This window comes from Numenius arquata, unplaced genomic scaffold, assembly GCF_964106895.1.
Source record: "Numenius arquata unplaced genomic scaffold, bNumArq3.hap1.1 HAP1_SCAFFOLD_1725, whole genome shotgun sequence".
NCBI classification, from domain to species: Eukaryota; Metazoa; Chordata; class Aves; order Charadriiformes; family Scolopacidae; genus Numenius; species Numenius arquata.
This window is the reverse complement of record NW_027414694.1, coordinates 1-11767: the sequence shown is the minus strand read 5'-3', so window position 1 is coordinate 11767 and position 11767 is coordinate 1. Positions and strand designations below refer to the sequence as shown.

The 11767-nt window shown below is 68.2% G+C and overlaps 1 protein-coding gene across 1 annotated transcript; it reads right to left on the bottom strand.

Annotated features, from left to right (window-relative positions):
* Positions 1-1046: 1046 nt before the first annotated feature.
* On the bottom strand, positions 1047-11493 carry LOC141478156 (glutamate receptor ionotropic, NMDA 2D-like; the record flags this gene model as incomplete). The annotated part of the gene is given in 9 exon segments (XM_074167275.1): positions 1047-1234; positions 2688-2848; positions 3582-3811; positions 4734-4859; positions 5762-5915; positions 6619-6787; positions 10517-10704; positions 10706-10729; positions 11379-11493. Coding segments are annotated over 9 exon segments (1355 nt in total), but the record flags the coding sequence as incomplete, so codon positions are not given.
* Positions 11494-11767: the final 274 nt, after the last annotated feature.

Here is an 11767-nt window from a genome sequence, read left to right as displayed (position 1 = left end):
GGTTGGGGGGGATCTCGGGGGGGTTTGGGGTCACCCCAAGGGGTCGGGGGGGGATCGCAGGGGGTTGGGGGGGGATCTTGGGGGGATTGGGGGTCACCCCGAGGGGTCGGGGGGGATCTCGGGGGGTTGGGGGGGATTTCTGGGGGGTTTGGGGTCACCCTGAGGGGTTTGGGGGGGATCTCAGGGGGATCTCGGGGGGTTTGGGGTCACCCCAAAGGGTTTGGGGGGATCTCAGGGGGGTTGGGGTCACCCCAAGGGGTTTGGGGGGGATCTCGAGGGGGTTTGGGGGGATCTCAGGGGGGTTTGGGGGGATCCTGGGGGCTTGGGGGGGATTTCTGGGGGGGTTGGGGTCACCCCGAGGGGTCGGGGGGGGATCCTGGGGGGTTGGGGGGGGATCTCAGGGGGTTGGGGGTCACCCCGAGGGGTTAGGGGGGATCTTGGGGATTTGGGGGGGATTTCTGGGGGATTGGGGGTCACCCCGAGGGATTTAGGGGGGATCCTGGGGGGGTTTGGGGGGGATCTCGGGGGGGTTTGGGGTGATCCTGGGGGGGTTTGGGGTCACCTCAGGGGGTTTGGGGTCACCCCAAGGGGTTTGGGGGGGGAATCTCGGGGGGGTTTGGGGTCACCCCAAGGGGTTGGGGGCCATCTCAGACCCTCCCCCTCCCCTCCCCCCCCTCAGACCCCCCCCAAACCCCCCAATAGCCCCCCCCCCAGACACCCCCCTGGCCCCTCAGACCCACTCCAAACCCCCCCATAGCCCCCTGAGCCCCCCGCAAACACCCCCCAGCCCTTCCCCGGCCCCTCAGACCCCCCCAAACCCCCCCAATAGCCCCTCCCAGACACCCCCCCCCGGCCCCCCAGCCCCTCCCTGCACTGCCCCCCCCCCCGGCCCCTCAGACCCACCCCAAACCCCCCCATAGCCCCCTGAGCCCCCCCCAAACCCCTCCCCGGCCCCTCAGACCCCCCCCAAACCCCTCCCCGGCCCCTCAGACCCCCCCCAAACCCGCCCAATAGCCCCTCCCAGACACCCCCCCCCGGCCCCCCACCGTCTCCCAGCAGCTGGAGCAGGGCCAGGTCGAGGGGCCGCTTCCAGCGGGAGCCGCGCTGCAGCCCGATGCCGTAGCCCGTGGAGGCGAAGACCTTCCCGGAGCCGATGGTGACCAGTTTGCAGCCCTCCTCCTTCCGCGCCATGTAGTTCAGCACCGCCGCGTCGTAGATAGATGAAGGCGTCCAGCTTCCTGCCCAGGCCACGCCCCCCCTCCGTGACGTCACGGGACACGCCCACGGCCCCGCCCACAGCCCCACCTGTACCCCCCAAGCCCCACCCACAGCCTTACCTGTACCCCCAAGCCCTGCCCACAGGCCCCCATCTATAGCCCCAAGCCCCGCCCACAGGCCCCAGCCCCGCCCACAGCCGCACCTGTACCCCTAAGCCCGCCCACAGCGCCCAAGCCCCACCCACAGCCTTACCTGTACCCCCAAGCCCTGCCCACAGGCCCCATCTATAGCCCTAAGCCCCGCCCACACTCCCTAAGCCCCGCCCACAGGTCCCAAGCCCTGCCCACAGCCGCACCTGTACCCCTAAGCCCCGCCCACAGCCTCACGTGTACCCCTAAGCCCCGCCACAGGCCCCAAGCCCCATCTATAGCCCTAAGCCCCGCCCACACTCCCTAAGCCCCGCCACAGCCCCCAAGCCCCACCCACAGCCTCAGCCATACACCTAAGCCCTGCCCACAGCCCCACCTATAGCCCTAAGCCCCGCCCACAGGCCCAAGCCCTGCCCACAGCCACACCTGTACCCCTAAGCCCCCGCCCACAGGCCCCAAGCCCCATCTATAGCCCTAAGCCCCGCCCACACTCCCTAAGCCCCGCCCACAGGCCTCAAGCCCCACCCCCACCCTCACCTGTACCCCTAAGCCCCACCCACAGCACCCAAGCCCCACCCCCACCCTCACCTGTACCCCCAAGCCCCGCCCACAGCCCCATTTATAGCCCTAAGCCCCGCCCACAGGCACCAAGCCCCACCCACAGCCCCACCTGTACCCCTAAGCCCCGCCCACAGCCACCAAGCCCCGCCCACAGCCACCAAGCCCTGCCCACAGCCTCACCTGTATCCCCCGCCCCCCCCCTCAGGCCCCGCCCCTCCCTCCTAGGCCCCTCCCCCTCAGGCCCCTCCCCCTCAGGCCCCGCCCCCTCGACAGGCCCCGCCCCCCTCCCCGGCCCAGTTCTCCATCCCTTGCTCCATCCACAGCCCCCTCTCAGGCCCCGCCCCCCCTCCTAGGCCCCTCCCCTCCCTTCCCTGTGAGAACCCCGCCCCTCCCTCCTAGGCCCCTCCCCCTCAGACCCCGCCTCCTCAAGCCCCGCCCCCCCGAAAGGCCACGCCCCCCCGAAAGGCCACGCCCCCCTCCCCAGCCCAGTTCCCCATCCCTTGCCCCATCCACAGCCCCCTCTCAGGCCCCGCCCCCCCTCCTAGGCCCCTCCCCTCCCTGTGAGAGCCCCGCCCCCCCTCTTAGGCCCCTCCCCCTCAGGCCCCTCCCCCTCAGACCCCGCCTCCTCAAGCCCCGCCCCCCCGAAAGGCCCCGCCCCCCTCCCCAGCCCAGTTCCCCATCCCTTGCTCCATCCACAGCCCCCTCTCAGGCCCCGCCCCCCCTCTTAGGCCCCTCCCCCTTAGGCCCCGCCCCCCGTACCCCGTTTTGAGGTGGTGCAGGGCGTCCTCCACCCCGCGCTGGTTGTAGCGCACCATGTAGCTGTGCATGGCGGGGTAGTTGCTGCGGATGTTCTTCTCCGTGCTGCCGTTGGGCACCGTCCCGAACTTCAGGGGGGGGTACTGCTCCTGGGGGCGCTGGAACTAACACCCCCCCCCGGTGGGGGGTCACCCCACGTCACACCCCAACACCCCAACACCCCCCCCGGCACCCCAACACCCCCCTGCACCCGTCAACACCCCCCAGCACCCACCAACGGCCATTAACACCAACAGCCACCAACAGCCACCAACAGCCACCAACAGCCACCAACACCAACAGCCAACAGCCACCAACACAAACACCCACCAACAGCCAACAGCCGCCAACAGCCAACAGCCACCAACAGCCAACAGCCACCAACACCAACACCCACCAACACCAACACCCACCAACACCAACAGCCAACAGCCGCCAACAGCCAACAGCCACCAACACCAACACCCACCAACACCAACACCCACCAACACCAACACCCACCAACACCAACAGCCAACAGCCACCAACAGCAACACCCAACAGCCACCAACACAAACACCCACCAACACCAACAGCCAACAGCCACCAACACCAACAGCCACCAACACCCACCAACACCAACAGCCAACAGCCACCAACACCCACCAACACCAACAGCCAACAGCCGCCAACACATTCCAACAGCCACCAACAGCCACCAACACCAACACCCAACAGCCACCAACAGCCACCAACAGCCACCAACAGCCACTGACATCCATCCAACCCCAACATCCCCATGTCCCCTGCCCATCGCACCCCATGTCCCACCGGGTGTCCCACCCCCCGTCAGCCGTGTCCCCCCGCCCGTCCCCGCACCTTGCGGTCGCTGAGGCCCGAGACGGTGTCGACGTACTCCTCCTGGATCATGAAGGCGGCCAGGTTGGCGGTGTAGCTGGCGAGGAAGATGACGGCGAAGAAGGCCCAGACCAGCACCATGATCTTGCTGGTGGTGCCCTTGGGGTTCTCCACCGGCACCGAGTTGTTGAAGACCAAGGCCCAGAGCAGCCAGATGGACTTCCCGATGGTGAAGGTGGAGCCCCCCGCGCCTGGGGACACCGGGGGGACGCCGTGGGGACGGGGACACCACGGGGACACCGTGGGGATGGGGACACCAGGGGGACGGGGACACCACCGGGACACCGTGGGGATGGGGACACCAGGGGGACACCGTGGGGACGGGGACACGGGGACACCATGGGGACGGGGACAGTGGAGGGGACACCGTGGGGATGGGAACATGGGGACACCATGGGGACGGGGACACCACGGGGACACTGTGGGGACGTGGACACCGTGGGGACGTGGACACCAGGGGGACACCGTGGGGATGGGAACATGGGGACACCGTGGGGACGGGGACACCAGGGGGACGGGGACACCAGGGGGACACCGTGGGGATGGGAACATGGGGACACCATGGGGACGGGGACACCACGGGGACACCGTGGGGATGGGGACACCGGGGGGACACCGTGGGGATGGGGACACCGGGGACAACGTAGGGATGGAGACACAGGGACAGGGACACCATGGGGACACCGGGGAGACACCGTGGGGACAGCGGGAGCACAATGTGGGGACGGGGACAGTGGGGACAATGACACTGGGGACAAGGACACCGTGGGGACAACACGGGGACACCGGAGGGACGAGGACACCGGGGGAACGGGGTGGGAACGGGGACACCGGGGACAACATAGAGATGGGGACACCACGGGGACAGGGACACCTGGGGGGGACGGGGACACCGGGGGGACACCGGGGGAACACCATGGAGACAGGGACACAGGGACACCGGGGGGACATGGGGTGACACCACGGGGACACACACACCGCGGGGGCCGGGGACACCCCGGGGACAGGGAGAAGGTGACACCGCGGGGACGGGGGACACGGTGAGGGACACCCCCCCCCGCCCCCCGGGTGACGGTGAGGACAAGGGGCCGTCCCCCGGCGGTGGCCACTCACGCTGGCCGCTGGCCAGGCTGCGGTTGTAGCCGCCGGGGCTGAAGTACTCGAAGAGGAAGACGGTGACGGCGACAACAGTCAGACACATGACGAACATCATCACCCACACGGCCGGGCTGTAGGGCTCTGGGGACGGGGACGGTGTCACCCGGGGGGGTGTAGGGACAGGGACGGTGTCACCGGGGGGGTGTAGGGACGGTGTCACTGGGGGGGTGTGGGGACAGGGACAGTGTCACCGGGGGGGTATAGGGACAGGGACGGTGTCACCGGGGGGGTGTAGGGACAGTGTCACCGGGGGAGTTGGGGGACAGGGACAGTGTCACCGGGGGAGTTGGGGGACAGGGACAGTGTCACCAGGGGGGTCAGGGGGACGGTGTCACCGGGGGGGGTCTGGGGGCAGGAATGGTGTCACCGGGGGGGGTGTAGGGACAGCGTCACTGGGGGGGTGTAGGGACAGGGACGGTGTCACTGGGGGGGTGTAGGGACAGCGTCACTGGGGGGGTCGGGGGACAGGGACAGCGTCACTGGGGGGGTGTAGGGACAGGGACGGTGTCACCGGGGGGGTGTAGGGACAGCATCACTGGGGGGGTGTAGGGACAGGGACAGCGTCACCGGGGGGGTGTAGGGACAGCGTCACTGGGGGAGTCGGGGGACAGGGACAGCGTCACTGGGGGGGTGTGGGGACAGGGACGGTGTCACCGGGGGGGTGTGGGGTGGCCACATGGCCCCACATCCCCATCCCCCCAGCTTCCTGTGTCCCCTCGACGTCCCCCCCATGTCCCCCGACCCCCCCAACCTCCTCCTGACCCCCCCGACACCCCCCCCCGCGTCCCCCCAACCTCCTCAACCCCCCCCCCACGTCCCCCTGTGTCCCCCCGAGGAAGGCGGAGGGGGGGGGGGGGACACACGGTGCCATTTCTCTGCGACACCGCGACGCTGATCCCCCCGTCCCCCCGTGTCCCCCCGCGTCCCCCCGCGTCCCCCCGTCCCTCCGCGGCCCCCCCGGCCCCCCCCTCCCCGCGTCCCACCGAGGAAGGCGGAGGGGGAGACGGTGCCGTTGCTGCGGGACACCATGACGCTGATGCCGGTCTCCACGAAGGGGACGGTGAAGTCGATGATCTCGGAGCGCTCCTCGTTGATGGTCAGGGACCCGATGGCCATGTCCGCCCGCCCGTAGAACACCTGGGGGGGCACGGGGGGGGTCACAAGGGGGGGGACATGGGGTGCAGGGCCATGTCCACCCACCCACAGAACAGCTGGGGGGGTCACAAGGGGGGGGTCACAAGGAGGGGGGACACACGGGGGGGGGGTCACAGGGGACAGGGCCATGTCCGCCCGCCCGTAGAACACCTGGGGGGGGTCACAGGGGGGGTCACAAGGGGGGGGACATGGGGTGCAGGGCCATGTCCACCCACCCACAGAACAGCTGGGGGGGGCACAGGGGGGGTCACAAGGGGGGGTCACAAGGGGACAGGGCCATGTCTCTCTCAGCCCCCCCAGCCCCGTGGGGTGCCCCCCAACCCCCCCGGGGGGGGTCCCCACCTCTCCCCCCACCCTGTTTCAGAACCATCGGTCCCCCAGAAGTGGGGTGGGGGGGGGATCTCTCCCAGTCCCTGGAGCCCTCCCATGGGGGCAGTACTGGGGGGTCTCTCTCAGCCCCCCCCTGGGCAGTGTGGGGGGGTCTCTCAGCCCCCCCGGGGGGGGTCCCCACCTCTCCCCCCACCCTGTTTCAGAACCATCGCTCCCCCAGAGATGGGGTGTGGGGGGGGGAATCTCTCCCAGTCCCTGGAGCCCCCCCATGGGGGCAGTATTGGGGGGGTCTCTCTCAGCCCCCCCCCGGGCAGTGTGGGGGGGTCTCTCAGCCCCCCCGGGGGGGGTTCCCCACCTCTCCCACCATGCCGTTCCAGACGCCGTCGATCTTCTTGCCGTGCTTGCCGTTGGTGACCAGGTAGAGGTCGTAGGTGAAGCCCACGCTCCGGGCCACGCGCTTCAGGATGTCCATGCAGAAGCCCTTGCAGCAGCGCTTCTCCGACAGCTCGGGGGGCGCGGGGGCCCTGCGGGATTGGGGGGGGACACACACACACACACACACACACAGGCTTGGGGACACCCCCACCATGGAAATGGGGGCGCCCCAAGAGAATGGGGGCACCCCCGGGGCGGTGGTGGGGGGGGGGGGGACACTTGGGGACACCCCTGTTGGGGGGCTGCAGGGGGGGGACACTTGGGGACACCCCCAGAGTGGTGGCGGGGAGGGGGGGACAGGCTTGGGGACACCCCCACCATGGAAATGGGGGCGCCCCAAGAGAATGGGGGCACCCCTGGGGCGGTGGTGGGGAGGGGGGAGGCTTGGGGACACCCCTGTTGGGGGGCTGCGGGGAGGGGGGGGACACTTGGGGACACCCCCAGGGCGGTGGTGGGGAGGGGGGGACAGGCTTGGGGACACCCCCACCAGGGAGATGGGGGCGCCCCAAGAGAAGGGGAGCACCCCCGGGGCGGTGGTGGGGAGGGGGGGGACACTTGGGGACACCCCCGGGGCGGTGGGGGCACCCCCAGGGTGGTGGTGGGGAGGGGGGACGCTTGGGGACACCCCCGGGGCGGTGGGGACACCCCCAGGTTGGTGGTGGGGAGGGGGGGGGACACTTGGGGACACCCCCACCAGGGAGATGGGGGCGCCCCAAGAGAATGGGGGCACCCCCGGGGCGGTGGTGGGGAGGGGGGAGGCTTGGGGACACCCCTGTTGGGGGGCTGCGGGGAGGGGGGGGACACTTGGGGACACCCCCAGGGCGGTGGTGGGGAGGGGGGGACAGGCTTGGGGACACCCCCACCAGGGAGATGGGGGCGCCCCAAGAGAATGGGGGCACCCCTGGGGCGGTGGTGGGGAGGGGGGAGGCTTGGGGACACCCCTGCTGGGGGGCTGCAGGGAGGGGGGGGACACTTGGGGACACCCCCGGGGTGGTGGGGACACCCCCAGGGTGGTGGTGGGGAGGGGGGACGCTTGGGGACACCCCCGGGGCGGTGGGGACACCCCCAGAGTGGTGGTGGGGAGGGGGGGGACACTTGGGGACACCCCCGGGGCGGTGGGGGCACCCCCAGGGTGGTGGTGGGGAGGGGGGAGGCTTGGGGACACCCCTGTTGGGGGGCTGCGGGGAGGGGGGGGACACTTGGGGACACCCCCAGGGCGGTGGGGGCACCCCCAGGACACTGGGGACAATCTCATGGTGGTGGGGACACAGTTTTGGGGACAGTTAGGGACGTTTTGGGGACAGGGACGTTTTGGGGACAATTGGGGACGTTTTGGGGCACTCACCCCGCCGTGCGGTTGCGCTGGTGGCGGCAGGGACATTTTGGGGACAGTTGGGGACGTTTTGGGACACTCACCCCGCCGTGTGGTTGCGCTGGTGGCGGCAGGGACATTTTGGGGACCGTTTTGGGGACAGTTGGGGACATTTTGGGGACAGTTGGGGACGTTTTGGGACACTCACCCCGCCGTGCGGTTGCGCTGGTGGCGGCAGGGACATTTTGGGGACAGTTTTGGGGACAATCGGGGACGTTTTGGGACACTCACCCCGCCGTGCGGTTGCGCTGGTGGCGGCAGGGACATTTTGGGGACAGTTTTGGGGACAATTGGGGACGTTTTGGGACGCTCACCCCGCCGTGCGGTTGCGCTGGTGGCGGCAGGGACATTTTGGGGACAGTTTTGGGGACAATCGGGGACGTTTTGGGACGCTCACCCCGCCGTGCGGTTGCGCTGGTGGCGGCAGGGACATTTTGGGGACAGTTTTGGGGACAATTGGGGACGTTTTGGGGACAATTGGGGACGTTTTGGGGACAGTTTTGGGGACAGTTGGGGATGTTTTGGGACACTCACCCCGCCGTGCGGTTGCGCTGGTGGCGGCAGGGACATTTTGGGGACAGTTTTGGGGACAATTGGGGACGTTTTGGGGACAATTGGGGACGTTTTGGGGACAGTTTTGGGGACAGTTGGGGACGTTTCGGGACACTCACCCCGCCGTGCGGTTGCGCTGGTGGCGGCAGGGACATTTTGGGGACAGTTGGGGACGTTTTGGGACACTCACCCCGCCGTGCGGTTGCGCTGGTGGCGGCAGGGACATTTTGGGGACAGTTTTGGGGACAATTGGGGACGTTTTGGGGACAATTGGGGACGTTTTGGGAACAGTTTTGGGGACAGTTGGGGATGTTTTGGGACACTCACCCCGCCGTGCGGTTGCGCTGGTGGCGGCAGGGACATTTTGGGGACAGTTTTGGGGACAATTGGGGACGTTTTGGGGACAATTGGGGACGTTTTGGGGACAGTTTTGGGGACAGTTGGGGATGTTTTGGGACACTCACCCCGCCGTGCGGTTGCGCTGGTGGCGGCAGGGACATTTTGGGGACAGTTGGGGACGTTTTGGGGACAATTGGGGACATTTTGGGGACAGTTTTGGGGACAGTTGGGGACGTTTTGGGACACTCACCCCGCCGTGCGGTTGCGCTGGTGGCGGCAGGGACATTTTGGGGACAGTTGGGGACGTTTTGGGACACTCACCCCGCCGTGCGGTTGCGCTGGTGGCGGCAGGGACATTTTGGGGACAGTTGGGGACGTTTTGGGACACTCACCCCGCCGTGCGGTTGCGCTGGTGGCGGCAGGGACATTTTGGGGACAGTTTTGGGGACAGTTGGGGACGTTTTGGGACACTCACCCCGCCGTGCGGTTGCGCTGGTGGCGGCAGGGACATTTTGGGGACAGTTTTGGGGACAATCGGGGACGTTTTGGGACGCTCACCCCGCCGTGCGGTTGCGCTGGTGGCGGCAGGGACATTTTGGGGACAGTTTTGGGGACAATCGGGGACATTTTGGGACACTCACCCCGCCGTGCGGTTGCGCTGGTGGCGGCAGGGACATTTTGGGGACAGTTTTGGGGACAATCGGGGACGTTTTGGGACACTCACCCCGCCGTGCGGTTGCGCTGGTGGCGGCAGGGACATTTTGGGGACATTTTGGGGACAATCGGGGACATTTTGGGGACAGTTGGGGACGTTTTGGGACACTCACCCCGCCGTGCGGTTGCGCTGGTGGCAGCAGGGACATTTTGGGGACAGTTTTGGGGACAGTTGGGGACGTTTTGGGACACTCACCCCGCCGTGCGGTTGCGCTGGTGGCGGCAGGGACATTTTGGGGACATTTTGGGGACAATTGGGGACGTTTCGGGACACTCACCCCGCCGTGCGGTTGCGCTGGTGGCGGCAGGAACATTTTGGGGACAGTTTTGGGGACAGTTGGGGACATTTTGGGGACAGTTTTGGGGACAACTGGGGACAGTTTTGGGGACAGTTGGGGACGTTTTGGGACACTCACCCCGCCGTGCGGTTGCGCTGGTGGCGGCAGGGACATTTTGGGGACAGTTTTGGGGACAATCGGGGACATTTTGGGACACTCACCCCGCCGTGCGGTTGCGCTGGTGGCGGCAGGGACATTTTGGGGACATTTTGGGGACAGTTTTGGGGACAATCGGGGACATTTTGGGACACTCACCCCGCCGTGCGGTTGCGCTGGTGGCGGCAGGGACATTTTGGGGACATTTTGGGGACAGTTTTGGGGACAATCGGGGACATTTTGGGACACTCACCCCGCCGTGCGGTTGCGCTGGTGGCGGCAGGGACATTTTGGGGACAGTTTTGGGGACAGTTGGGGACGTTTTGGGACACTCACCCCACCGTGCGGTTGCGCTGGTGGCGGCAGGGACATTTTGGGGACAGTTGGGGACGTTTTGGGACACTCACCCCGCCGTGCGGTTGCGCTGGTGGCGGCAGGGCACGGAGTCGCGGATGCAGGTGCCGGTGACGGGGTCCACCCCCTCCACGATGACGAAGGGCCGCTCCTCCAGGGTGGCCACCCGCAGGTGACGCCCGTCGGCCACCGGCTGCAGGAACCGCCCGTAGCGCGACCAGGGGGGGTGCGTCAGGCGCAGCCGCCCCCCCCTCCCAGCTCCCCACCTGCGGGGGGGGGGGGACACGACACGGTGACAACGGGGACACCCCCGGTGGGGACCCCCGGACAGAGGGACACCTCCAGGGGGAAGGGGAAGGGGAGAGGAACCCCCCCCCCGAGGAACCCTGGGAGATGTCACCATCTCGGTGTCACCGTCTCCGTGTCACCATCTTGGTGTCACCCCCACCGGCCACCCCCTTGGACCCCCGGACAAAGGGACACCCCCAGGGGGAAGGGGAGAGGAACCCCCCCCCAGAGGAACCCTGGGAGATGTCACCATCTTGGTGTCACCATCTCTGCGTCACCGTCTGTGTCACCGTCACCAGCCACCCCGTCGGGGACGCACCACGGTGACACATCGTGACACCACAACAACGTTGGGGGGCGCCAGATGGTGACGCAGCCCCCCCCCCCCAGTGACGGTGACACCATGGGGACACCTTGGGGACACCCTGGGGATGTTGGGGACACCTTGGGGACACCTTGGGGACACCCTGGGGACCACTCACCACCTCCCAGGCTCCTCGTTGAGGGTGATGACGATGAGGGAGGGGTTGATGGGGTGACACGTTGGGGGGTGACGGGGGGGACAATGACACCCTGGGGACATTGGGGACCCCTTGGGGACCTCGGGGACACCCGGGGGCCACTCACCACCTCCCAGGCGCGCTCCTTGTTGAGGGCGATGACGACGAGGGAGGGGTTGACGAGGAAGCCCTCCTCGTTGAAGGAGAAGTCCCGCTGCCCCCAGGTGATGTTGGAGAAGTACCTGGAGGGGGGGGGACGGGGGGGGATAGGGGGGACACACGATGACATGGACGTGACGTCACCATGATGTCACCGTGAGGTCACCTGGGGAAGGGGGGGGAAGGGAAGGGAAGGGGAAGGGGGAAGAGGGGAAGGGGGAAGGGGGAGGAGGGAGGGAAAGGGAAAGGGAAAAGGGGAAAGGGGAAAGGGGGGAAGGGGGAAAGGGGGGAAGGGGGGAAGGGGGGAAGGGGGAAAGGGGGGAAGGGGGGAAAGGGGAAGAGGGGAAGGGGGAAGGG